General features: G+C 41.8%; 3 protein-coding genes across 6 annotated transcripts in view; 1 reads left to right on the forward strand and 2 right to left on the reverse strand.

Annotated features, from left to right (window-relative positions):
* Positions 1–18,832, reverse strand: part of LOC148902708 (lysine-specific demethylase 6A-like) — a 31,995-nt gene extending 13,163 nt beyond the window's left edge. The window contains exons 1-17 of one of the 3 annotated variants that reach the window (XM_088989464.1): positions 18,204–18,832; positions 18,021–18,084; positions 16,230–16,338; positions 16,039–16,088; positions 15,863–15,921; positions 14,147–14,267; positions 14,000–14,054; positions 12,222–12,256; positions 10,835–10,928; positions 10,045–10,171; positions 9,197–9,295; positions 7,966–8,185; positions 6,021–6,158; positions 4,723–4,854; positions 4,573–4,644; positions 2,881–2,982; positions 1,101–1,511 (exon numbers count right to left, since the gene is read on the reverse strand). In XM_088989464.1, coding sequence (XP_088845590.1) covers positions 1,101–1,511; positions 2,881–2,982; positions 4,573–4,644; positions 4,723–4,854; positions 6,021–6,158; positions 7,966–8,185; positions 9,197–9,295; positions 10,045–10,171; positions 10,835–10,928; positions 12,222–12,256; positions 14,000–14,054; positions 14,147–14,267; positions 15,863–15,921; positions 16,039–16,088; positions 16,230–16,338; positions 18,021–18,084; positions 18,204–18,385 — 2,070 coding nt within the window. In that variant the 5' untranslated portion in view covers positions 18,386–18,832. Of the gene's footprint in view, positions 1–1,100; positions 1,512–2,880; positions 2,983–4,572; positions 4,645–4,716; positions 4,855–6,020; positions 6,159–7,965; positions 8,186–9,196; positions 9,296–10,044; positions 10,172–10,834; positions 10,929–12,221; positions 12,257–13,999; positions 14,055–14,146; positions 14,268–15,862; positions 15,922–16,038; positions 16,089–16,229; positions 16,339–18,020; positions 18,085–18,203 lie in introns of all 3 variants that reach the window. The other 2 variants (XM_088989454.1, XM_088989474.1) reach the window with 2 other exon arrangements.
* Positions 18,833–19,099: 267 nt separating this feature from the next.
* Positions 19,100–22,973, forward strand: LOC148902709 (FUN14 domain-containing protein 1). 2 transcript variants are annotated; one of them, XM_088989485.1, is made up of 5 exons: positions 19,100–19,217; positions 19,560–19,728; positions 20,644–20,719; positions 20,787–20,915; positions 21,172–22,973. In XM_088989485.1, exons 1-5 carry the CDS (start codon positions 19,127–19,129, stop codon positions 21,247–21,249), a joined length of 543 nt encoding a protein of 180 aa, XP_088845611.1. In that variant the 5' UTR covers positions 19,100–19,126; the 3' UTR covers positions 21,250–22,973. The 2 variants fall into 2 exon arrangements, with proteins under 2 accessions (XP_088845611.1, XP_088845619.1); XM_088989493.1 differs by having other exon boundaries at positions 19,127–19,217; positions 19,563–19,728.
* A 114-nt stretch (positions 22,974–23,087) lies between these two features.
* cenpl (centromere protein L) lies at positions 23,088–27,202 on the reverse strand. Its single transcript, XM_088995378.1, has 5 exons — positions 27,139–27,202; positions 25,737–25,902; positions 25,422–25,661; positions 24,706–25,269; positions 23,088–23,922 (listed from the first exon to the last, which is right to left on the reverse strand). Exons 1-5 carry the CDS (start codon positions 27,159–27,161, stop codon positions 23,848–23,850), a joined length of 1,068 nt encoding a protein of 355 aa, XP_088851504.1. The 5' UTR covers positions 27,162–27,202; the 3' UTR covers positions 23,088–23,847.
* Between the last annotated feature and the right edge of the window lie 612 nt (positions 27,203–27,814).

The raw sequence follows: 27,814 nt of genomic DNA on the forward strand, positions 1-27,814 counted from the left end.
AACACATTACAGAATAGAGTAGATCTGGCTATTAGCTATGCATTAGCTAGCTGGCTTGCTATGAGCTGTCTAGCTGGCTATCTATTAGCTATCCCTTAGCTAGCTAATAGCTGTCTAGCTGTTGGCTATCTGGCGACCTATTAGCTATTTATTAGCTATCCATTAGCTAGCTGGCTAGTTATCTGGCTATCTATTTGCTATTTCCGGGTTGAGTGACGCTGGCATGTTTGGCTGCCGCTGCTCGTGACGTCACGTCAGGAGCGCCGCTGACCGAGAAAGCGACACACAATGCATTTCTGGTAATTTGTTTGGTCTGAAAACATCATGTTAATGGTGAAATTAGAAGGAAAACACATAAATAACGTGATGGTGAATCGTTGTGTGTTGCACCAAGACTACTATTTGATACTAGTTGACACAAATTCCCAGCAGACAAATCAGCCCATATGCAACGGAGCTTGGGCGCCATCTTGTGCATTTTCTGGGAGCTACATTGGAGTCCAGATGCCTCAAAATGATACAGAAGGACTTCTTTAATCTGTGCAAACATTTATGCTTTCCTCTTCAGAACTATTTGAATCATATTCATAACTGGATGAGTGACAAGAAAGCATCTTCTCCAAATCCGAAGCCATTGTTTTGGTTTGACGTGACGTCACGAACAAGGGGGCGGGACCCTCTGAAACTCGGCATCTCCGAGGTCATTTTGAAGTAGTTTTGGGACACTTTAACTCATTTTTATTGGTGTTTTGCATTTGACTAAAAATATCAGCCTGCGTGTTTTGGGTATTTTAGATGCTCTAAAACGTTTTTCTGATGTCAGTTAGGAAACAAAAAAATAGTGTCGGTTGTCCTTTATGGCTTATTTCGTAGAAAATGATGTTTTATTGGGACCTGGGAACGGATTATTCTCATTTTAATGGTTTCCTATGAGGAATAAATGTTTGGAAGACGAACTTTTCGCCTTACACACACTTTCTGGGAACCAATTAAGTTCATAAACTGAGGTCTCACTGTATTTCTGTCCACCCTCCTCCCCCTGGATTGAAACAGTTCTGTCCATTCACCTCATCGCCCTCCAAATTGCATTTATCACTTACCTGAGAGGAGTTAAGGTGCAGAGGGCGTGGCGTGGCGTCCTGTGTTTGCGTGCTTGTGCAGGTGTGAGGTAGCAGTGCTGTTTCGCCGCTGTCGGCAAGTTGCAGATAAGGCACATCTCTTTTGGGCCCCAAGGCTGGCGGCCCCGGCTGATTATTACTACTACTACTACTACTACTACAACTACTGTGACTACTACTGTGACTGTCACCCACGGGAAGGGAGACGGAATCTGAGTGTCTGTGCGGACCCACGGGTCCATTCGCCAAAGGTTGAGGGGGGCAGAGGGGCCGATGAGGTCCCAAATGGGGTCGCGTGGGATGCAGGGTGGGATTCGGGGAGGGGAGGGAATTGGCAGTCGGGCCGTTTGGGAAGGAGGGGCGCACCTGACCTCCTGCCGCATTCTGCCGCATCTGCAAGTGGGAAGGGAAGATATCATCAGCGGTTATTAACTCATTCACTGACGTTCACGACTTGATTGGAGAATTGAAAATATGACGTATAGCGCCATTCCCGAATTTGTTTGGGTTTTGTTTTTTTATGCTTGGGTGCCGGCAAAGCGCTGGCCATGGCCTCTAGCAATGTTTTTCCTTTCCATGAAGGGGGTAGCATTTTCCTTTTGTCCATGTTAGCGCTTTCTTCCAGTTTTAGCTGTTGTTAAAGCGCTATATAAATCAATATGCATTTAGTGTATTGTATTGTATTTTGTATAGTCACCCCCATTTCAGGCTCAGATAACTCAAGACCCACATAACTTAGGAATTAAATCTTATTTTTCGGATGAAAAAAGCGAATCGAAGGTTTCATACGTTTTTTTTTCATTCCACAAGGGGGCAGCATTTTCCTTTTTTCCACGTTAGCGCTTTGTTACAGCTTGAGCTGTAATAAAGCGCTATACCATATAAAACAGTGACGTGCGGTGAGGTTCATGGCTGGTGAGGCACTGACGTCATCAATGACGTCACAGCTCGTCTCTACTTAGTATTCTGAACGGTAAATTCAGCGATTTTGAAAAAAAATCCTAAAACGGTGAAGTTAAATCGACAAGAACTTTAAAGTACAAATCACTAAATACATCTAACTGTTTAATTTATTTTTTCATTTGATATTTCCATGATGACAGGTGAGGCACTGCCTCACCTGCCTCCACTGACTGCACGTCACTGATATAAACCAATATGCATGTATTGTATTTTGTATAGTCACCCCCATTTCAGGCTCAAATAACTCGAGACCCTTATAACTTATGAATTAATGCATTTTTTTCGGATGAAGTCACCCCCATTTCAGGCTCAGATAACTCCAGACCAACATAACTTAGGAATTAACTCTTATTTTTCAGATGAAAGATGAGAATCTAAGGTTTCATGCGTTTTTTTTCCCCTTCCACAAGGAGGTAGCATTTCCCTTTTTTCCATGTTAGCGCTTTGTTCCAGCTTCAGCTGTTGTTAAAGCACTATATAAACCAATATGTATGAATTGCATTGTATTTTGGACAGCCACCCTCACTTCAAGCTCAGATAACTCCAGACCAATATAACTTAGGAATTAACTCTTCTTTTTCATGATGAAAGAAGAGAATCTAAGGTATCGTACGCTGTATTGAATGTCTATGTAATCCGAAAATTAACTATTCTTTGTGTCCTGGAATTCAACTGACAATGACAAAAACCCTGGCACTGGAGTAGACACATTTTTGCACATTGTCTGCCAGCGAAGGAGTTAAGTTGACAAGTTGTGCGATGGACGACTAATGTGTGTGCATGGCACAAGCATATTCACCTGGTGCTGCTGCATCATGGTGAACTGAGTTTCCAGTTGCTCCAACATCTGCAGCTGCGGGGGCTTCAAGCTGGCTCGGTTACTCCGCAACTGTTCCAATAACTGTAGCGAATACAAATAAATAAATACATTAAATAAAAAAAAAAGATTTAAAAAAAGGAATAAAAGCACTGGAATCATTCACTGATTTATCTTTCAAAGCAAGAGTCGTGATGAGGGGAAGAAGTGGAGCCTATCCCAGCACTGTGTTCCATCCCACAAATAAACAAATGAATGAATGAATGAATGAATGAAAATTAAAAAAAGACAGAAACCATATCCATCCATCCATTTTCCATCCTCATTAGGGTCGCGGGGGGTGCTGGAGCCTATCCCAGCCGTCGAAGGGCACTAGGCGGGGGACACCCTGAACTGGTTGCTAGCCACAGTGAATAAAAAAAAAACATTCACTCTTACATTCGCACCTTGGAACAATTTGGGGTGTTCAATCAGCCTAACATGCATGTTTTTGGAATGTGGGAGGAAATTAGAATACCCGGAGAAAATCCACGCAGGCCTGAGAAGAACATGCAAATTCCACACAGGGAGGCTGGACCGGTACTAAAACTGACTCTGCACTGTGAAACCGGCTCGCTAATCACTCGACCACCGTGTCGCCCCCTGAGAGCATATACAGACGCTCCCCAACTTACGAACGAGATATGTTCTGAGCGGTCGTTCGTAAGTTGAATTTGTTCGTAAGTTGCTTCAGTGCTATATTTTGTATGGACTCCATGTTTCAGGCTTAAATATGTATGTTTAAGGTTTATGTAAATATGTTTAAGGCTTGTATAAGTAACCTGTATTGGTTTGCCTATATTCGATATCCAGACACTGCCCAACTTATGAACGAGATACGTTCCGAGCAGTCGTTCGTAAGTTGCTTCAGTGCTATATTTTGTATGGAATGTATGCTTAAGGTTTATATAAGTATGTTTAAGGCTTGTATAAGTAACCTGTATTGGTTTGCCTATATTCGATATACAGACACTCCCCAACTTACGAACGAGATACGTTCTGAGCGCTCGTTCATGAGTTGAATTTGTTTGTAAGTTGCTTCAGTGCTATATTTTTATGGAATGGATGTTTAAGGCTTATATAAGTATGTTAAGGCTTGTATAAGTAACCTGTATTGGTTTGCCTATATTCGATATACAGACGCTCCCCAACTTACGAACGAGATACGTTCCGAGCGGTCGTTCGTGAGTTGAATTTGTTCGTTAAGTTGCTTCAGTGCTATATTTTTATGGAATGGATGTTTAAGGCTTATATAAGTATGTTAAGGCTTGTATAAGTAACCTGTATTGGTTTGCCTATATTCGATATACAGACGCTCCCCAACTTACGAACGAGATACGTTCTGAGCGTTCGTTCATGAGTTGAATTTGTTTGTAAGTTGCTTCAGTGCTATATTTTTATGGAATGGATGTTTAAGGCTTATATAAGTATGTTAAGGCTTGTATAAGTAACCTGTATTGGTTTGTATTGAAAAATAAACATTGAATAAAATATATGCTCTATAAAGATATGTAAATGTACAACTGGAGAGAATACTACATATGTTCCTACAAAAATGTTCGTATGTACCCTTGTTCGTAACTTGAATAATCATAAGTAGGGGAGCATCTTAATGGAATAGATCCAATGACCAACCTGCAACTTCTGTGGGGAAAGGTACCAGTTGGGAACGGGCTGCTGCACTGGATTAGTAGCCCAAGAATCAACCTGTTCAGGATTTCATAGAATACACAAATGACACATGGAACATGACAAGGAGGCAGACTTTATATGACGCACATTTACTTTGGCGGGGCTGGAAGCTCGTTTCCTTTTGGCCGGGCAGGTCTGGTCGTCCACTTGGCCCAGCGCCGTCACGTGAGGAGGCAGCGACTGACCCGAAGCGCCACCTTCTGCCGTGTGGTTGGGCTTGCAGGCCTGAAGGACGGGGGAAAGCCGGGGGAGGAGCGCAGGCCAAAATGAAACGAGGAAAGAGTAAAAATAAATAAAAATGAAGGGAGGAGGGGGGCGGTCATTGAATAATGGTTGGTTTAAACAGAGAAGAGAAAAAGATGCAGAAAAGGGGAAATTAGGGAGGAAAACAAAACAATGAATTATTGTTAAAGGGTGTAAAAGTAAATACACAAAGCCAAGCGTAGGATTGCAAGTAAGAGAAATGGGGAGGAAAAAAAGGAGACAAATGTTGACGTAGGAATAATTTCAACATGTTGATTAGACTGTTATTAAGTTCTCACGACATGTTTTACTGAAGTGCCATCGAAGCCCTGAGCGGAAGGAAAAAAAGGGGCTTTGGCTTTCAGTAGTTGCAATGACCAAAAACAAATTGTGCATAGTGAGACTCAAGAAGTCCAAGATGGCGCCCGTTGATGTAGTTGCCTCTTGATGATATCCGAGTGAAGTTGCTGTGCTTTGTCGGCGATAATACCCTCACTCACACTGTGCCCTGCTAGCTGCTTTTCGTTAATCAAAATCAACAGAAGTTTTTCAGCATTTTCTCTTGCCCGAGACCATTGCTTAGACAACACAAAAACACCCATAGCCACACGTAGCAATGGTTGACTTAGCATACTGGTACTGGGACGCTATGTCACACAAACGCACACCTCGTTCGTGTTGAGAAGGAAGATCATCGAAGAATGCTCAATCGTAATTTTCTTGAATGTCTTCTTCGGCTTAACACTAGCCTGTGGTGGGGTCTTTCTCTGTCCCATAATAGCAAAAGTACTTCACTCGATAACAAACCACATCTGCACTCAAAGAAAGGGGGTGATGAAAACTAGTCCACCAGCCACCGTGTCGCTGTTCGACAGCGTGGTTTGGTTCGTCTGCCGAAAACTAGTTTGTCAATATGCTCGCGAATTTAATGTTCTTGAGGCGAAATGTTCGAGAGCTGAAGCGTTCAGCGTCAGCGGAGGTTTTACTGTCCAGTCAACAAAAGATTTCAAGATTGTGGGAGGTGGAAGTCAAGCGTAAGTGTTACCCAACAGTGCATGTGCTGACAGGTGAGACGGCGTGTACATTCGGATTATGTGTTTTGAGTGTCTCAGGTCAAAAGGGGGGGTACGGGGGATCTGGTCTCTCACCTGCTGTGGCGCACTGCTCAGGCCTCCTTGCCTGGAGGTGAGCTCAGCCGGGATTGGTAGACTCCATGCCTCCTCAATAAGAGGAAGCATTTTACTTTTACTCTGTGGGCTACTGAGCTGGGGGTTACTCAACTGAGCCTAGGGGAATGGAAAACCACGTGAAAAACAAAAAAAAAAAAAAAACAAAAAAATAATAAACAAAAGGGCTTTCTTGCAAAAATTACACAAAAAAATAAAATAAAATGATGACCTCCAAATAATATGTACAAAAAAAATCAGCAATGGTACAAGCAGGTTACAGCACAAGTGAAGCAGAGTTTTGAAGCTGCGTGGCCACGTAGGAAGTCTGCTTCAAATGGGGAAGTCGCAACTGCATGACACTCAAATAACAATAATCCCCCAAAAATGGCCCTTAACTCCTTCACTGCCATTCACAAATTGATTCGGGATTTGAAAATAGGTAACATCCGAGTTACGACCGGGTTCCGTTCCGACAAAACGGTCGTAAGTCAAACGGTTGTAAGTCAAAATCCATTCAAAATGCCCAACGTAATGTTTACACGACAGGATAGTATACGATGTCAATCTGTTGTTTTGTGTCCGTTTTGTTTTATAGCAAAGTGTTTGCAGTTCGTTTATAGATGTGATAACTTTTAGTGTCATTTTTTTATCATTTTATATTTCGTATTATCGATTTTTATTACTGTATAACTGTACCTGTAATGTATACAAAACTGTTTACTGTACAGTTCATTTATAAATGTTATACTCGCCTTTTAGTGACGTTTTTATCATTTTACATTTCATATTATTGATTTATAATAATAATAATAATAATAATAATAATAATAATAATAATAATAATACATTTCATTTCTAAGCACCTTTCAAAACTCTCAAGGCCACTTTACATAAATTTTTCTGTGGGAGAGCAGCGGCAACCACACGCGCCAGCGTTCACTCAACCCGGAAGTAACTCAAACAGATAAAAAGCTAGCTAGCTAATGGATAGCTATTAAATAGCCAATAGATTGCCAGATCGTCAACAGCCAGCCAGTTAGACAGCTAACAGCCTGCTAGATAGCTAATAGCTAGCCAGCTAGCTAATGGAGAGCTCATAAATAGCTAATAGATAGCCAGATAGCCAACAGCTAGCAAGCTAACAGCCAGCCGGCTAACCGTTGGGCTGGTCAGTTCCTATCGGACTTGCCCTCACGCAGTAGACTGCTGTGCGAGTGTGTGACATGCTGGCTGGCCAAAATTGTAGTGCACGTTCGCGGCTGCTTGCGCGTTGCGGTGCCAGGCGTAGGAAAAAAAAAAAGGTCTGGCGGTCATGGTCGTAAGTACGGGTGGTCGTAACTCGAATGGTATCTGTTTCAACCAATATGTATGTATTGCATTGTATTTTGGACAGCTGTTCTCAAGCTAATATTACTCAAGACCCATATCATTTAGGAATTAACTCCTTCTTTCTTTCTGATGAATGAAGAGTCTACGGTTTCTTACGGTGCATGGAATGTTTACGTAGTCCTAAAAGGAGTTAAGGGCAAGCCGTCATTGTGATACCAAACTAGTAGGGGGTGTGACTCATGCACAGGGTAGACATGAAACTGTTTTGAAGAGAAGCGAAAGCAAAATATAAGGAATGGCATGACATGGCGACCCCCCTGCAGATGATGACATGCCAACTTTTTTTTTCGTCCGAAAGAAATTGACCTTGAAAAGTAAAGGCTAACCGCTTTTTTGGGGCTTAATTTGTGTGGCGATATACTACAGTGAGACAGACACTTTATTGTTGACCTGATCTTTTTTGGTAATGTGTCAGAAATGTTTGTCCTTGTGTGACAGATGGCTTTGACATTCTAAAAAAACCGACAAGTCCGTATTATTGGAGCCAAGATTTGTGAACGACCATTTTTTTCCCCCGCACTCTCTCTCCACCCACCTGCAGGCATTTGATCCGGTGGGTCAACATGGTGGCGTTGGTGCACGCCTTGCTGCGCGTGGCGTTGATGTAGCACTTGATGGCGTCGTGCGGCTGGTTGCACGACTCGTACAGCGTACCCAGATCCATCCAGGCGGCCGCGTGACTGTGGTCCAGTTGCACGGCGCAAATGTAGGCCTGCAGCGCATCCATTGGCTGATTCTGCTGCTGATACAGCACCCTGTGGCGAGACGCAGGAGAGAATCAAGTGGACGCCGTGGTTCAAACAGGAAAGCCCAAAGCAAACAAGTAAACAGTGAGCGTGGACCCTCCGCACCCTGCCCATCACCTTTTCCAGCGACTCCCCTCAGGCAGGCGCTACGATCATTCCTTGTGTGTTCTACATACTTGGCCAATAAAAATGATTCAGATTCTGATTTTAAAAAGTTGTATGTATAGTATGGTGCCTCTTTGCAATGTTTTAAGGATGATACTAGTGCAGCATGTTCTTGTGGAGACAAATTTCGTGTGAGAGTTTTGAAAGGCGCTTAGAAATTAAATTTATTATTATTATTATTATTATTATTATTATCATTACATACTTGGCCAAAAAACATGATTCAGATTCTGATTTTAAAAATGTTTTCTAGACTTGGAACGGATTATTTTTTTTTACATTGATCATAATGGAAGGTGTTGTTTCAGTTTTCCAACTAAGCGATTTTCAAACAGGTTTCTGGAACGGATTATGGTTGAAAACCGAGATATCACTGTAGTTTGGCCACAACCACATGTACAGTATAGTGCCTCTTTGCAATGTTTTATTGATGATACTAGTGCAGCGTGTTCTCGCGGAGACAAATTCCTTGTGTTTTCTACATACTTGAACAATAAAGATGATTCTGATGAAAATCATTGAAGTCCTTCAGACTCCGATTCAAGTGCCATGAACACGACGGCAGATTAAAATAAAGACACCGTGCTGTTGAAATTTTTCTATATTGGCGACAAGTGACGGAGCGTCAAGGCCTGCAAAGCCTTCTCTGCTGGCCTAAATATGTCTGAATCGCGGACTGATGTTAATTATATTTTGTCCATGAATTCTTATTAACTCATTGACTGCCAGACATAGCACTACTGAAGGCCTAGCAATGAAACATTTTGATAATGGATGGTGGATGGATAATGGTGTTGCAATGATGTGAAAATTGACAAATCCCAGGCCCTGTGTAACAAACAAATGAGCTTTTACCCTATAGAGCACCAGGTATCGGCGCTGGCCTCCGATTTATCGATGGATTGCCGATAGGAGATGAAGGCATCCTGGACCTTTCCAATACTTGAGTAGCACCTGCAGGAGACGCCACATTTTTAGCATATCACAAAAGCTCACAATATCTAGCACAATTGTGTCAAACTCATTTTTTGCCGCGGGCTACATTGTAGTGACGGATTCCTCTCGAAGGCCGTTCTGAATTTGACATGTGACATATAGAGCGCACAACAAATTCATGAATAACTAGTTTTCAAATCTTAAGTCAACAATAATTGTTATTGTGGCTTACGTGGGACAATTTCAAATTTTGGTTCGGACTTTAGCAAGCATCATGGCACTTGACATGCTTGATTTGCTTTTACGGCCCAAATAAAATGTTGTGGTGGGCCACATTTGGCCCCCGGGCCTAGACTTGGACACCTGTGATCGAATGGATTAGTCAACTAGCTGAATAGAGAGCTAGCTAGCTCGTTCGCTAGCAAGCTCGATAGATGAGTATGGAATTTCTAAGTTAGTTTTGCTTTGCGAGCCGAATAAAATGATGTGGCGGGCCAGATTTGGCCCCCGGGCCTTGACTTTGACACCTGTGATCTAGGTGTTAAGATCATATTTAATGTTCTTTTTCAACATGCTATGAAGTTCATAGTTGGAACCCCCACATGAAAATTCCCGCTTTCAAAAAATAAAAACAGCAGATCCAATACAGTTAAGAGATGAAAGGGGGCGTCGCCAAAAAAAAAATGGTAAAAAAGGAATGCAAAATAAAACTTGGGTGTATATACAGTACATGAAGTGTGCTATCCAGGTAAGGGCGTGGCGCCTACCTGCCCAGGAAGTACCATGACTGTCCAGAGTTGGGATCTGCCTCCAGAGATTTCTGCAGACATTGGATAGCGTAGCTGTCCCGACTGCTTTTGTCACCGAGCTGCTCCACCGTGTGGTGCATCCAACCTGGAGCCACAAAAACAATCAAAGAGTGAGTCACAACATACTTCAGAGTGGAATACAATACAATACGTTACATATTGGTTTATATAGTGCTTTAACAAGAGCTGAAGCTGGAACAAAGCGCTAACATGGACAGCTATCATGTACAGTTAATTTGTATCCTTCAGAGAGATTTTTTTTGCTATAATCTGAACAGGCAAAACTGTCGCGGGTTGGAATTGAAGCGGATTTACAGTACATGAAACAGGAGATGTGAGACAATCACTTTTCATCAATGGATGCTACAGCTTCGTGTTCGCTTTCAACATTTAGCTTATAGTATAGATGTGCATATTTCACCATGACGTCTCTGATTCACTGGTGAAAAGGATGCTTTGATCCTCTCCTCTTTCATCTAGAACTGCTTCATACAACAAAGAGGTTGCAGAAAGTGTTGAAATTTGAATGACTGTCGCATATGTGGAAGTGTCGCTGCTTGGAATTGAAGCGGATTTACAGTACATGGGACAGGAGATGTGAGACGATCTCTTTTGGTTAATGGAGCTTCCTGTTTGCTTTCAACATTTAGCTTTTTCGCAGACGTGCACATTCAACCATGACGTTTCTGAACCACTGGTGAAAAGGACGCTTTGATAGTGTAATCGTGTGTGTTGAGGGGCATCTTACCAAGCTGTTGCAGGGTAGTGGCTTTCACCTGTGCAGGAAGATCCTCTGTCTGCAGGAGGCTTTCGTAGGCCTCCTTGGCAGCCCGATATCTCTTCTGGATGTGAGGAGCAGTGTATAGTATTAAAAGACAACCGACGCCTCTGGACAAATTGTGTCCATAATTTTTAAAATAACTTCAAATGACTTCTATTGAGCGTATTTTACAAGGATTCCACTGCATCAAGCTATATTTTACGTTTTCAGACACGCGCTGAAAGTCTTGTTTCTGGGTTGGTGACGATTCCTGATGTGATGTCACATCAGGAACGCCCCTGACTGAGAAAGCGACACACAATGCATTTTGGGTACTTTGTTTGGTCTGAAAACTTTGTGTTGATGGCGAAATTAGAAGAAAAAAAGAACATAAATAACGCGATGGTGAATCGTTGTGTGTTGCACCAAGACTACTATTTGATACTAGTTGACACAAATTCCCAGCAGACAAATCAGCCCATTTCCAACGGAGCTTGGGCGCCGTCTTGTGCATTTTCTGGGACGCTACATCGGAGTCAAAATGCCTCAAAATGAGACGGATGGACTTCTTTAATCGCTTGCAAACATGTATGCTTTCCTCTTCAGAACTATTTGAATCATATTCATCACTGGATGAGTGACAAGAAAGCATCTCCGAATCTGAAGCCATTGTTTTGATTCTAGAGCAAGGCAAGGACGTCCTGGCATGACGTCACGAACAAGGGGGCGGGACTTCTGTAACTTGCCATCTCCGAGGTAATTTTGAAGTAGTTATGGGACCTTTTAAGTCATTTTTATTAGTGTTTTGCATTTGACTAAAAATATTTGGGAATTTTAGATGCTATCAAACGTTTTTCTGATGTCAGTTAGGAAACAAAAAAAAAATGGTGTCGGTTGTCCTTTAAAGAAAACTCGACACCCCCATTCAGCATATGCGTATCTCTTGGATCCCACCAAAACCCACAAAAAAACGGACATTTTCATCGCACGCTCTTTTTCTGGCATGGCAAAAAAAAGTGTACTACAGTTCACGCTTCTCAAGAGCCGCTGAAAGTGATATCACCTCTCCACAAGAGAGACGCCATCAGCATATCAAAGAGATGGATTCTGGTTTCCGTGGCAACCCCGTCCATCGGCTTTGAATCATTTCCCATCCTCTCCCGCGTTTGCCACCCACTTATTAAATAACCCCCCCCCTTTATATTTGTCAGCGCTTTGTGGAAAGAATAAAAAAATAAGTGACTTCACCGGGTTACCACTTTAAAAAAAAATATGAATTTCAGCCCGGCAACGCCGCATCACAATATTGCAGCTCTTTATTTGTATTGAAAATAATGTTAACAAAATCATAATTTTCATAGAAGAAAAAGCTTACCTGAATCTCATATACATGAGCAATGTGGAACTGAACTGCAAGAGAAAAAAAAGATCATAAAGTTAGTTAAAAAAAAAAATCCTTCGCATCCTCGTCCAAACGTTTTTCGGCCAAAGTCGTGTGGCAAGGTGAAAAAAATGGAAAGCCAAGGTCGACTGGCCGTTCATCTGCGCGCCCGAACGCCGCAGTGTCTGATCTGAACTGCCTGAGTGACTCTCAGCAGAACGAGCCAAGGAGGGAGAGAGAGAGAGAGAGAGAGAGAGAGAGAGAGAGAGAGAGAGAGAGAGAGAGAGAGAGAGAGAGAGAGAGAGAGAGAGAGAGAGAGAGAGAGAGAGAGAGAGAGAGAGAGAGAGAGAGAGAGAGCAAGCGAAACAGTGAGAGGAAAAAGGATGGGGGCTGCCCTTGCATGTGTGTGTGAAGAAAACACTCACTCACACACACACATACAGTGATACCTCAGCTTACGAACTTAAAGTTCGAAAAGTTCATCTTACAAACATTTATTTCCCATACGAAACCATTAAAATGAAAAATAATCCGTTCCCAGGTCCCCATAAAACATCATTTTCTACAAAATAAGCCTTAAAGGACAACCGACGCCTCCGGACAAGTTGTGTCCATAATTTGTAAAAAAAAAAATGGCTTCAAATGACTTCTACTGAGCGTATTTTACAAAGATTCCACCGCATATAGTTATATTTTGACGTTTTAAAACTCGCGCTGAATATTCAGGAAGTCTTGTTTTCGATTTTGTGACAATTCCTGACGTGACGTCACGTCAGGAACGCCCCTGACCGAGAAAGCGACACACAATGCATTTTGGGTACTTTTGTTTGGTCTGAAAACTTCGTGTTGATGGCGAAATTAGAAGGAAAACACATAAATGACGCGATGGTGAATCGTTGTGTATTGCACCAAGACTACGATTTGATACTAGTTGACACAAATTCCCAGCAGACAAATTAGCCCATTTTCAACGGCGCTTATGCGCCATCTCGTGCATTTTCTGGGAGCTACATTGGAGTCCAGACGCCTCAAAATGATACAGAAGGACTTCTTTAATCGATTGCAAACATTTATGCTTTCCTCTTCAGAACTATTTGAATCATATTCCTCATTGGATGAGTAACAACAAAGCATCTACTCCGAATCTGAAGCTATTGTTTTGATTCGAGAGAAAGGCAAGACGTCCTGGAGTGATGTCACAAACAAGGGGGCGGGACCTCCTGAAAATCGCCATTTCAGAGGTCATTTTGAAGTAGTTTTGGGACACTTTAAGTCATTTTTATCAGTGTTTTGCATTCGACTAAAAATATCAGCCTGCATGTTTTGGGTCAAACGTTGTTCTGATATCAGTTAGGAAACAAAAAAATGGTGTCCCTTAAAACTACACAAAATATACTGTATTTTATGTATAATAAATGTGCTATTGTATTGTAATGAAAGAAAGAAACTGCACTGTATAATAAAGTCATTTTATTGACCTTTGTGACCTTTGTGATGGTCATTGATGTAGTTGCCTCTTTATGATATCCGAGTGATGTTTTGGGACACTTGAAGTCATTTTTATTGTTTTGCATACTAAAAACATCAGCCTGCATGTTTTGGGTATTTTAGATGCTATAAAACGTTTTTCTGATGTCAGTTAGGAAACAAAAAAATGGTGTCGGTTGTCCTTTAAGGCGTTTATACACCAGAAAATATGCTATTCTTTTTTTTTAATCTACATTTGTCAGCTTCACCAATTCAAGTAAACATCTAATGAAGGCTGAACTTACTTTCAGCTTTGGACAAAGTGCAGGGATTGGAATCAATCAAAGCGAGCTGAAAATGCTGGAAGAGAAGATAAATTCCAGAAATGAATGACAGAAATTATTTGTCGACGGTGACTTTGCAGGTTAAGGTGGGGGGTGGGGCGGGTCTACCTTAAGACTTGACTCGTAGTCTGTGTTGACCTTGAACATGAGACCCAGGCGAAGGTGGATCTCCTTGGCTCGAGAAAATCCGGGATCAATGTACAACACTTCCTGGAATGCTTTGATCGCCCTTGGGGTGGGAAAGAGGGATGACAAGTGGCAAAAACAATCACAATCCGAAAACCTTTAATCGTGCCACAATGGGGAAATTTGCAATCAGAATCAGAATCATCTTTATTGGCCAAGTATGGAGAACACACAAGTATCACGCTGCACTAGTATCATCATAAAAAAAAATGCAAAGAGGCGCTATAATGTACATGTGGCAGTGGCCAAACTACCGTGATACCTCGGTTTTCGACCATAATCCGTTCCAGAAATCTGTTTGAAAACCGATTAGTTGGAAAACCGAAACAACACCTTCCATTATAATCAATGTAAAAACAATTAATCCGTTCCAAGTCTAGAAAACAACTTTGCTGCAACATTTCTACACGGCTGTCATCAAATCCATCCTGTGTTCTTCCATCACCGTTTGGTTCGGGGCCGCCACAAAAATGGACAAAATCCGACTTCAACGGACAGTTAGGACGGCGGAAAAAATCATTGGCACCGCCCTACCCACTCTCGAGGACTTGCACACTGCAAGAATCCAAACTAGGGCGCGGAAAATCCTACTGGACCCTCCGCACCCTGCCCACCACCTTTTCCAGCTACTCCCCTCAGGCAGGCGCTACCGATCCATGCGCACCAAATCCAGCAGACATTTAAACAGCTTCTTCCCCCAAGCCATTAACTCTTGGAACTCTTTCAACAGTAGCCAAAATGGAACTGTATAGTGCCACTTAGCAGTTTTTTTACAACGATACTAGTGCAGCGTGTTCTACCGGAAACAAATTCCTTGTGTGTCCTACATACTTGGCAATAAAGATGATTCTGATTAAAAGCAGAATCAGAATAATCTTTATTGGCCAAGTATGTAGAACTCACATGGAATTTGTCTCCACTAGAACACGCTGCACTAGTATCATCATCATCAAAAAAAATTGCAAGGAGCCACTATACACACGGCGGTGGCCAAACTACAATGATACGTCGGTCTTTGACCATAATCCGTTCTAGAAATCTGTTTGAAAACTGATTAGTTGGAAAACCGAAACAACACCTTCCATTATGATCAATGTAAAAACAATTAATCCGTTCCAAGTCTAGAAAACAACTTTTTAAAAGCAGAATCAGAATAATCTTTATTGGCCAAGTATGTAGAACTCACATGGAATTTGTCTCCACTAGAACACGCTGCACTAGTATCATCATCATCAAAAAAATTGCAAGGAGCCACTATACACACGGCGGTGGCCAAACTACAGTGATACCTCGGTCTTCGACCATAATCCGTTCCAGAAATCTGTTTGAAAACCGATTAGTCGGAAACCGAAAACCGAAACAACGCCTTCCATTATGATCAATGTAAAAAAAAATAATCCGTTCCAAGTCTATAAAACAACTTTTTTAAATCAGAATCAGAATCGTCTTTATTGGCCAAGTATGTAGAACACACAAGGAATTTGTCTCATGTTCACTCCGAGCAGGAAAAACAAAAACCCGAACAAATTTGCGAACGGCGCTTCACGTCACACTTTTCAATTCCCGAATCAATTCGGGAATGGCAGCGAATGAGTTAAACAAGCATCGAACCAAAGATAACATTGAAACATGACTCACCACTGAAAGGCGTTGTAGTGGAAGTAGACCATACCCAGACCATACAGAAAGGCAGCGTTCTGTGTGTGTGATGACAAAACTTTTTTTTTTTATTCAGATAAGGAAAACAGAACAAAGCCCGCCGGTTTAAACTTTTTAATCCTCGGCACCATGTGAGCACGCTCGGGCTGACTCACCTTCCAGTAGTCTGACTGTAAACTGTAGTACCTCTGGTATGCCGATAATGCTGTCATTGAGAGACAAAGAAGAGGGTGGGGGAGGGGTTATAGTTCTGTAACGTCATTTTACATGAAGCAAAGCTCATGAAGAAAATCCCAGTATAGAAAGCGGATGATTTGAAAAATGAGCTTGACAAATCCAGACTCACCTTTCGGGTAAGCCTCCAAGAGGAGGTTGAAGTGGCCTAGTTGGCAAAAGACTTCAGGGTCTACTTTTCCCTCCGCCTTGAGGATGAGTGAATCGTAGCAGCGGACAGCCTGTGTGGGGGAACATATGTGGACATGTCATGCACTTTACTCAAGTGGTCGTGATTAGAGAAATGTCCCAAATAGCTGGATAAAAAACACAAATTTATGACCAGTTTACCTTGGCATTGGAACTATTTTTCGGGATAGACACGGAGCGTCACAATGAGTGATGTGTCTTTCGCGAACGAGCCCATTCTTCGAACAAGAAAATGGCAGCCGACTTTTTTTGTCCTGTATTCCCCACCCCCTGTCTTAAAGCCGCAAGTGGTTGGTTAAGAACGCAGCAGTGAGGGGGGTGGGATTTACAGAGAGAGAGTGAGGCCGTTATACATAAAACAAAATGGCAGCCGACTTGTTTTTTTTGTGTCCTCTATTCCGCACCCCCAGTCTTCGGTTAAAGCCACGTGATTGGTCAAGAATGCAGCAGTGAGGGAGTGTTTAAACATTAAAGAGACAGGCAGATGACAGAGAGAGAGTGAGAAATGGAGAGAAAACAGTGACATTTGGAGTCGTTTCAACTTTGACAGTCCAAAGGCAGAGTGTAGACTGCAAGGTTAAAATATCCCATCAATCAGGCTCCACAAATAACCCGCACAAGCCAACTGTACACTTGATGTAAAAAAGCTATCGACCCAGCTAAACAGAACACGATTGATGAGGAACTAGGTAAAATTATCACAGAGAAAGCACTTCCAATGGATCATTCCTCAAGATGTTGAAAGAAGAAGGCTACGTTACTCATCAAGTGTTTAATGCTGATGAAACTGGCCACTCCGTTCTATCAAGCCACCAACGACCATCACAAAGGTAAATAAAACGCCTTTATTATACAGTTTATTTATTTAATTTATGGAATGTGACTCTCTTAAACAGGCACCTTCAACGTACCCACAACTGATGCCAACCGACACATCAACAAGAGTTCCATCACCAGTCCACCATGTCCCCGCCATCTTGGAGAGCCATTACTAAACGTGACGTGAAACGTTTGGAAAACCCGACCACAACGAGACACGACTCGCGTGGGTGAGGGCAACGCGATGAATTTCGCATTTCCACTTCCTCCACTAGCAGTCAATTGAAAAGGCCTATTTTGTGCACGCCTTTCTGTCCCGAATTGTTTTCGTGATCGCGCATCTTAGCAAACAAACGAGGCTCAGTCGGGCACACGGCGTTGTTTTGCGTTTACATTCGCCACCCCAAAATAAACACACGGAACGTCTTCCACGAAGTAAGGAAGCGGTCGTTCGTCAAACCGTGAAGACGTCGTGTTGTGTCGCTTACGAGAACGTCAGTCGCAGCAGGTTGACACGCTGAGCGGAACGACATTTCCCCGCAAACGTAAACACTCCGTATTTCATCACACAAGCAAGACGAAATATTGTAACCCTGGCGAGGTGTTGTAAGATACACGTTACGGTACTTTTAAATGACAAAACCGGAGCAGAATGGACGCAGGTGCAAGCTCGCTTATCACCGGATGGGGGGAGCTAACGATCATGCTAATATGCTAACACAGGCCAACTGGCCTCCGTCTACTCCGCAAGAGGGCCGCTTGCAAGCAAGCTTGGCTTTGGTGGCTGATTCTCCCCCCCTGTGCATTTTAGTTGAGTGGTCGAGCTGAGCGAGCCCCCGCCCGCAGAATAGCGTGCACCTTTAGTCGAACATAGCATCTACTTTCGATGTCCTACCTTCATCAACAGGGCCTTCGTTCTGGCGCCATCTTCATGAAGCTTCTGAAATCCAAACAGTGAGCTGCAAGCGGAAAGACAACATAGGCGGCTCGGCGTTAGTTGCGAAGCGCCTCCGCGTGCACGCCAAGAAATCCACTCGATTTCACGCAACACACGAAGAAAAGGGCTGACTATTCGCACCTGTCAGTCCCGGCCAAGCTGTCCTTTTCTTGGGCTGTCAGTGTCGGAAAGTCCTCGTCTGTTTCGCTCGCTTTTCCCGCCGCCATTTTCTTTTCCTCATCACCACCACCATCAGAAGCTGAGCCGAGACTCCGAGCAGCAGCGCAGGCAGCAACGGCGACAGACACACTGCACGATTGCATGGAAAAATTCCAACGCTGGGGCGATCGTCCAACTCCACCGAATCAAACAGAGGCAACCGAAGAGAAGCAAACGATCAAAAAACTTTTTTTCCCAGGCGCAAAAGATGAGATTCGATGTAGTAAATCCGTTCCCGGGGGCAGCAGCGCTGTGCGAGCTGATCTTTAGGCGTCACATTTTTTATTCCCAAAACGAGATCAGACCGTGGCTCGACGGAGACTACCCGAACGCATAATCCAAAGGTGCAAGTATTCCTCAATTAAACGCGTTTCGGCAAGAGAAGATAAAGTTGTTTTAATTGTGTCACCGAAGCGAACCCACGCGCCGTCGTGGCCACGCCCTCACTGTGTTCTAGCCAATCAACACGCGCGAATCCCACCATATGACTTAAGTGCCAGAGATTTTTGTTTTAAATAATATAAAGTACTGTATATCGTCCCAGTGGAGTTAGGTGAATTAAAATGTAGTAGGAATTTTGTCGATGACGCCTGTGTTACGACGTCAAAACGACAAAAATCTCTAAAGAATAATCGAATAAAGGTATTCTGATTCTGATAAAGTAAGACGGCATCTTGATCGCTTATTGTAAATAATGAGAGTCTCTCTCAAGGGTGTCTACCCACGTAATTCATGCAATGTGAATTATGTGTTCACTTTCAAAAGCGTTCTCTCATGCTCGTAATCTGCTCACAAGAAGTAAAGATGCCGATATTTTAATAATAAACTTGTCCGTCTGACGTGGCATGGCATCATCGTGTGGGCGGGGCTTATTTTGTCAACATCCTGTTAAATTCTCCAGCCTTTCCAAAATGGCGACGGCGGACGACGGGAAAGGTACGCGATGGTTTTTGGATGAATAATACATTTAATTTATAAGCGCCTTTCAAAACTCTTAATTACTGACGGGTTAGCTTCAATTTTTCAAAGATGCATAGAAAATATGTAATCTATGTAATTATTTGTGATTGAAATAATTGCCGTCGCCATTTCATGCATCCCAAATATTATGACGTTTGTTATGGCAGCTATTTTGGTGGGTGCGATATGGAAATTGTAAGGTACCTGTTTTTGACGCTCCTGCAGGCCATTCTTTATGATGCGGTGCTGAAAAAATAATAATTCAGGTCATCTTGCATTTTTCACTGTGAACCTGATCGTTACTCAACTCATTTTTAGCAGGGCAGCCAGAGCCGGGGAGTGACGAAGAGGTGTACGAGGTGGTGGATCTGACAGAATATGCACGGCGGCATCAATGGTGGAGCAGGATATTTGGGAACAATTCCGGCCCGTTAGCTGAGAAATATTCTGTCGCAACCCAGCTCACGATGGGAGGGCTCACTGGATGGTAAACGTTATTAAATAAGTCATACATTTGGTTCTGTGGACTCCAATAGAATGTATAATACAATGATACCTCAGTTTACGAACTTAATTGGTTCCCAGAAAGTGTGTTTAAGGCGAAAGGTTCGTTCTTATAAACATTTATTTCCCATAACAAATCATTAAAATGAGAATAATCCGTTCTCAGGTCCTCATAAAACATCATTTTCTACTAAATCAGCCTTAAAACTACACAAAATAGACCTTATTTTATGTTTAATAAATGTGCTATTGTATTGTAATGAAAGAAATAAACTGTACTGTATAATAAAATAGTTTTATCTACCTTTATGATGGTCGTTGATGTAGGGCAACTACTTGGTGATATCCGAGTGAAGTGGCCGTGCTTTCTCGGTGATAATACCCTCACTCACACTGTCCCCTGCCAGCTGCTTTTCGTTAATCCAAATCAACAGAAGTTTTTCAACCTCTTCTATTGCCTGAGACCATACCTTAGACAACATAGAAACACCCATAGCCACACCTAGCGATGGTCGACTTAGCATACTGGTACTGGGACGCTAAGTCACACAAACGCACACCTCGTTGGTGTTTTTCGATGATCTCCTTCTTCTCTTCCTTAATTTTCTTTTGTGTCCTCTTCGGCCCTGTGGTGGGGTCTTTTTCGGTCCCATAATTACAAAAGTACTCCACTTGATAACAAACCACGTCTGCACTCAAAGGAAGTGGGTGACGAAAACTACTCTGCCAGCCACCTTTGTGGTTTAATTCCTCCGCCGAAAACTAGTTCGTCAGCCTAGAGTATATTCTCACCAATTTAATGTTCATAAGGTGAAACATTCGTGAGCTAAAGCGTTCGTAATCTGAGGTCATCACTGTATTGCCATTTATCATTCAATCATCGACTCAATGCATACAGGTGTGCTGGTTACGTCTTCCAGAGAGTGGGCAAAGCGGCGGCCACTGCTGTCGGTGGAGGGTTCCTCCTTTTACAGGCAAGAAATGCACATTTTAGTTTTTCTCAGTTAAGAAATCCTCAATTTATGTATCTTATTTTCCCAGATTGCCAATCACAGTGGCTATGTGCAAGTGGACTGGAAAAAAGTAGAGAATGATGTCAACAAAGCCAAGAAACGCCTCAAGAAGAAAGCTAACAAAGCAGCCCCTGAACTCAACACATTCATTGAGGAGGTAAAGGATTCTGTTAAAAAAATCTGTCTTTCATGCTTGTTGCTGTTGTATAATCTTATTTTTCTACAGATTAGATTAAAATAGCGGTCCTGAAGTTTTTTTTTACAGTTTGAACATTCTAAAGTACCTCTTGAACCAAAGATAATACACAAAGATATAAAACAGGAATGTTTAAAATGATGCCATTTTTAATTTTTTTTCTGTCTTTCTTCACCCACTGTGCTTCTTTTTCATGATTTCCTTCCCGACAACGCAGGCCAGCGATTTTATCAAGAGAAACATCGTCTTGTCCAGTGGTTTTGTTGGAGGCTTTTTCCTGGGTTTGGCCTCCTAAAATACACTGACTGCACTGTGATGATTCACCTAGTAGGTCATTTTTGTCTTTTACATCTCCTTCCCCTTCTGAATGAATGATGGACGTCATTATGATCGTTAGTTCGCGATACAGTGATACCGGAGCGTACGAACTTAATTGGTTCCCAGAAAGTGTGTGTAAGGTGTTCATCTTCCAAACATTCATTTCGCATAAGAAACCATTAAAAATGAGAATAATCTGTTCCCAGGTCCCCATAAAACATATTTTTCTATGAAATAAGACTTAAAACTACACAAAATATACCTTCTTTTATGTATAATAAATGTGCTATTGTATTGTAATTAATGAAATAAACGGTACTGTATAATAAAGTTGTTTTATTGACCTTTGTGATGGTCGTTGATGTAGTTGCCTCTTGATGATATCCGAGTGATGTCACAATGCTTTCTTGGTGATAATACCCTCACTCACACTGCCCCCTGCTAGCTGCTTTTCATTAATCCAAATTAACAGGTTCGTCTGCCAAACATTTATTTCCCATAAGAAACCATAAAAAAATGAGAATAATCAGTTCCCAAAATATAATTTTCTACTAAATAAGCATTAAAACTACACAAATATACCTCATTTTATGTATTTTATGGTAATAAATGTACTATTGTATTGTAATTAAATAAATAAATTGTACTGTATAATAAAGTAGTTTTATTTACCTTTGATGATATCCGAGTTGCCCTGACTCACACGGTCCCCTGCTAGGTGCTTTTCGTTAATCCAAATAAACAGAGGTTTTTCAACCTACTCTATTGCCCGAGACCATTGCTTAGACAACACAGAAACACCCTTAGCCACACGTAGCAATGGTCGATTTAGCATACTGGTACTGGGGCGCTAAGTCACATAAACAAACACACACCTCGTTCATGTTTTTTGATGATCTTCTTCTGCTCAACCGTCATTTTCTTTTGTGTTGTCTTCGGCTTAACACTAGCCTGTGGTGGGTTTTTTTTTTCGGTACTCCACTTGATAACAAACCACATTTGCACTGAGTGCAATCAAAGAAAATGGATGTGTGGTTTAGTTTGTCTGTCAAAAAGTAGTTTGTATGCCAAGATTATATTCTGGCGAATTTAATGTTCGTAAGGTGAAAAGTTCGTGCGCTAAAGCGTTCGTAAACTGAGGTATCACTGTATTACCTTTTTTTTCTTCAAATTTACGGAAAAATGAGAATCTGTAGTTGTCATCAAGTCGTGCATTCACTGTACAGTCATCGAATTTAAACTTGACATTCATCTATTACAAACTGAAATGGGACATTTCATTTTTGTTTTATGCCTTAATTTATTGTTTTTGTACAATATGGGTCGATGTAAATAGGTGGCCCGCTTGTTTTTATTGTTGACATCTGAACCATAACATTTTTTTTTGTTTGAGTCCTTGTTTCAAGTCATTTTTTTATATGTACAAATTGTGTCATGGATTTTGACATCCATATTAAAAACTATTCAATGCTGACTGTTTGTGTACTTGTGTAAGCCTGGAACAAACTGTGTAGCTCTCTCTCGTTCCTATTTATAATTGTATTTTATTTAATGCATTCTATTTGTGATTGTATTTTATTTATTATAGTACATATGCTTGTCTGTGACTGTAAAGTGTCCTTGAGAGCTTTGAAAGGTGCTTAAAATGTCATGTATTATTATTACAGTGGACTCGAGCTTAATGGCTATCTAGCTGAATAGCTATATATCTAGCTAGCTAGCCCTCTATTAGCTATCTATTAGCTATTAGCGTATAAATAAAGTCATCATCATACATTTCATTTCTAAGCGCCTTTCAAAACTCTCAAGGTCACTTTACAGTCACGGAATATGTTTTTCTGTAGGTGAGCAGCGGCAGCCACACGCGCCAACCCGGAATAACTCAAATCGATAGAAAGCTAGCTAGCCAATAGCTAGTGAATAGATAGCTAGCCAGCTAACAGCCAGCTAGCTAGATAGACAGTGAGATAGATAGGTAATAGCTAGCTAGATAGCCAGCTAGTTAGTTAAATAGCTAATAGACAGCAAATAGAAGGCTAGCTAGATAGCTAAATAACAGCCAGCTAACAGATAATAGGATAATAATGTATGATTATTATTCTTACTGCGTTCAGTGTTCTTCATCATGATGTGATTGTGACTTTTTTTTTGCTTTTATTAAAGCTATTTTAGCCATGAAAATAACACATGAAAATACAATAATTCTATACAATCCGCCGGGAAAAAGGCCAAGAAATATGGATGCTTTAGCCAAACATGACTGCTGAATAGAAATTTTGTGGATGGGCGTCAATGCAAGAATAATAAATATAAAATCTTTAACATGCAATGTGACATTTCTACAGATCGTCATTAAAAGGGAAATCATTCCTCAGTTACCCGTTGACAAAGTTCCCAGGCCTGTTGTGAAAAAGGTCATGGGGAAAAAGAAAGAAACACTGCCTCACAGCTTGTGTGGACAGCAAAGCGCTTCTTTACAACCATTTGACAGATAAAAAAATGGAAAAGACACAGTTCCAAGATTTAAAACGGTGAGATAAGTAAATTAAGAATTGAATGATGTCAATTTACTTGGTTAGATGGGCATTTTGAGGAGGGCGCACTCTGTTAGCAGGGTCAGTGTGGTCCTCAAGCATTTGCTGTTGGAGATCTGAAACAAAAACACACTTTACATTCAATGCAGCTCCGTGTACGAAAAAAGTTCGTATGCGAAGTTAGGGGTAAAATGTAACGTTCGAAATGAAATGTTCGTAAGCCAAGTGGTTCGTAAACCGAGGTATCACTGTACAGTGAGACCTCAACTTACGAACTTAATTGGTTCCCAGACAGAGTGTGTAAGGTGAAAAGTGTGTATCTCGAAAAAAAAATTCCCATAGGAAACCATTAAAATGGGAATAATCCGTTCCCGGGTTTCCATAAAATATACTTTTCAACTAAATAAGCCTTAAAACTACACACAACATACCTTAGTCTATGTATAATAAATGTGCTATTGTATTGCAATGAAAGAAATACACTGCATTGTATCATAAAGTCACTTTATTTACATTTGTGATGGTCATTTATGGCTTGATGGAATGGCGTTGGAGGTCGAAGGTCAAAGGGAATTGAGGACTGTAATTAAAGAAATAAACTGTGCTGTAAAATAAAGTTTTATTGATCTTTTTGTTGGTCGTTGATGGCTTATGGAAGGAGAGTCACCTTCCATAAGGACTGTTGGTAACTTAACCTCTGGTGCTGTTGGGTCGTGTGCTTCCGCCGAAGATCACTCCGCCAGCCGTGGTGGGTGTGTATTATGAAAATAGTGCTTATTATAAGGTTTAATTTTCATAAATTTGACGTTTGTAAGATGAAAAGTTTGTAAGTTAAGGTGTTTGTAAGTTGAGGTCTCACTGTACTTAGTTGTTGTTGACACACAAATGAAAATACGTACCTTTATCTTGCCAGTACATTTGGCTGATCCCAAAGCCGTGGACACAGAGCTCAGGCTCCCCGCCGACAGATCCATCACAAAGAACCGATAAAAGTGGCCCGCCAGACCCTTCGTGAACCTCACCACATCATCTAGATCGATGACTTTGTCCTCATTCGCCAATATCGGCTGATCCGCTTTCACGCCGCACCAGAGCTCCCAAGCATCCACCGCATCGACAGCGTAGGTAACATGAAGCGGAGGCTGAACCGGAAGCGTCCAGATCATTTTCAGTTGCTTAATGTTGGACTCTGCGTGGTAGTTAGTCCAGAACGCCACCAACCACTGCAAACTGATATGGTTGATCTCCAACAAGCCAAAGCAGCAGTCAAAGTTCTTGCGGAACCAGGATTTCACTAAAGCAGTCAGTGCCTCTTTGCCACTGCTAGCAAATAGCGGGAGACAAATAAAGTCTTTTGGGAGTGAGTCAATGTAGTCGCGGTTGCCGTTGACGCAGGCGAGCAAGCCCTTCCACACTGGCTTCTGATCTTCCTTCTGGACGTCAAATAAGGACTTGGAGTAAATCTGCAGGAGGAGACAATGGGAAGAGTTTGACTAAAGCAGGGGTGTCAAAGTCATTTTTTGGTTGTGAAAATGCGTCAATGGCGCCACCCACATGCATCCTTTCGGATGTGTTGACATTTGACCGAACGTCAGACCTTCAAGCCAGCGCTCACCTGTATCAAAACGGTCTCGGCGTCATAATCCGTTTCCACCAGACCGTGAACCACCGAGAAGGAGACCTTGAAGCCATTCTCCACTGCCATCTCTTGATGCTTCTCCACGGCCAGAAACGTCGACAGTTGCCTGGAGTAGCTCTTCAGTTGCGTATAGCGGAATTGGTAGAGGGGGGTGACGTAGGACAGCTGCCATTCTGTTTTCAGCATTGACGCCAAGTGACCAGGATTCACTTTATCCTGATAAACGTATGGTGGACATCAGAAGCTGCGTGTGTCTCTCACCGAGCGAAAAACGACTTTGGGATAACTCACAAGGATGTTTTCGGACTTGGGTGCCGCCCTGCTGGTATTGAGCCGCAGTGACATCAGTGCCCTCGTCTGGCAGAGACGCGACGTCGCCGTCATGCTCTGGTAGGACCGGCGGTAACTCTTCATTTTACTCTTTCTCTGGGCAACGCTGTTGGGGGTTCGGGCCACACTAGAAAACAGATTTTTCAAATCAATGTACAGTGATAGCTCAGCTTACTAACGCTTTATTTTACGAACTTTTCGCCTTACGAACTTTAAATTCGCGAGAACAGCAACTAGTTTTCGGCAACGAACCAAACCACACGCCGCCACGGTGGCTGGCGGACTAGTTTTCGTCACCCCATTTCTTTGAGTGCAGATGTGGTTTGTTATTGAGTGGAGTAATTTTGCTATTATGAGACCGAAAAAGACCCCACCACTGGCTAGTGTTAAGCCGAAGAGGACACAAAACAAAATGACGGTCGAGCAGAAGAAGATCATCGAAAAACACGAACGAGGTGTGCGTTTGTGTAATTTAGCGTCCCAGTACGCTAAGTCCACCATTGCTACGTGTGGCTACGTGTGTTTCCGTGTTGTCTAAGCAACGGTCTCAGGCAATAGAAGAGGTTGAAAAACTTCTGTTGATTTGGATTACTGAAAAGCAACTAGCAGGGGACATTGTGAGTGAGGGTATTATTGCCGAGAAAGCACGGCAACTCAAGAGGCAAATACATCAACGGCTATCACAAAGGTAAATAAAATGACTTCATGATACAGTAGAGTTTATTTAATTACAATACAATGACACATTTCTCATACATAAAATAAGGTTATTTAATTACAATACAATGACACATTTCTTATACATAAAATAAGGTATATTTTGCGTAATTTTAAGGCTTATTTAGTAGAAAGGTATGTTTTATGAGGACCTTGGAACGGATTATTCTCATTTTAATGGTTTCTTATGGGAAATAAACATTTGGAGGATTGACTTTTCGCCTTACACACACTTTCTGGGAACCACTTAAGTGAGGACATACGAAGAATAAAATAAAACCAAAACGTACGATGTGGTGTTTGAACCATGAATTTGAACGATGAATTAATTCACGGCGACGGAGCGTCCCACTTGCAACCCACAACCGACTACTTTTTTTTTCTAGCACAATCTTTTTGTTTTTAGTTCTCATGCAGTTCGGGGCGAAATAACAACTGTATATTTACCGTATAGTGCCTTTCCTTAGAGCGCGGACAGTTTTATACCAACAAGCCCACAAAAATTGATTCGCTCGGAGCGGCGTCACGTCCCAAAACGAACAAAAAAAACAGTTATCACATAATTTTGAATGATTTATACATAAGGCGCATAATTTAGAGACGCGTACATCGGTCAATCATGCAAACGTCGAAGTTACATGATTACCTAGTTTGTCCTGCAGGCACCATGTTTGTCTCTCCGATCCAAACACAAGACGACCGGAAACGGATTTGAAACACCGCGCCCGCATTTTTTTCCTCTTTTTCATTCTCTTCTTCGTTGTTAGTAAGAAACGGTTAGTTTTATTCGCGCCACCTACTGGTAAAAAGTCTTAACTAGTGATGGGAATTTCAGCTCTTTTTAGTGATTCGGTTCTTTTGGGTCGGTTCACTTAAAAGATTTGGCTCCTTCAGGTCCCAAATCGCATCTCAGTTTTTCTTTTGTTGTTGTTGCTTAAATTAATTTAATACCAAAAATATACAATACACTATATCATTTTAAAATGTATGGGATTTCATTTAGATTCCTGCACTGTGTGTGTGTGTGTGTGTTTACCACGGATTTGACCAATGACGTGCGACTTTAATCGCAGGGGTTGCGGATTCGACTCTTATAAGCGGCTCGTTCGCGAACGACACATCACTCGTGACAACGAGGCACGCCGTTTAAACTATATCCCCATCTTGTTGAGGAGGAAAATCATAGATGATATCTATCAATGTATACATTTCCCCCGAATTTTATACGTTTTTTATCATTTCAAATAATGTACTGTACATCGTACTACAACTTTTATACAGGATTTGTTTTATTGTGAATCAATTTGGGCTCAAATCCAGTT

The sequence above is a fragment of the Hippocampus bargibanti genome, linkage group LG01, assembly GCF_051943395.1.
Source record: "Hippocampus bargibanti isolate YZ-2025 linkage group LG01, ASM5194339v1, whole genome shotgun sequence".
In the NCBI taxonomy this organism is placed as follows: domain Eukaryota; kingdom Metazoa; phylum Chordata; class Actinopteri; order Syngnathiformes; family Syngnathidae; genus Hippocampus; species Hippocampus bargibanti.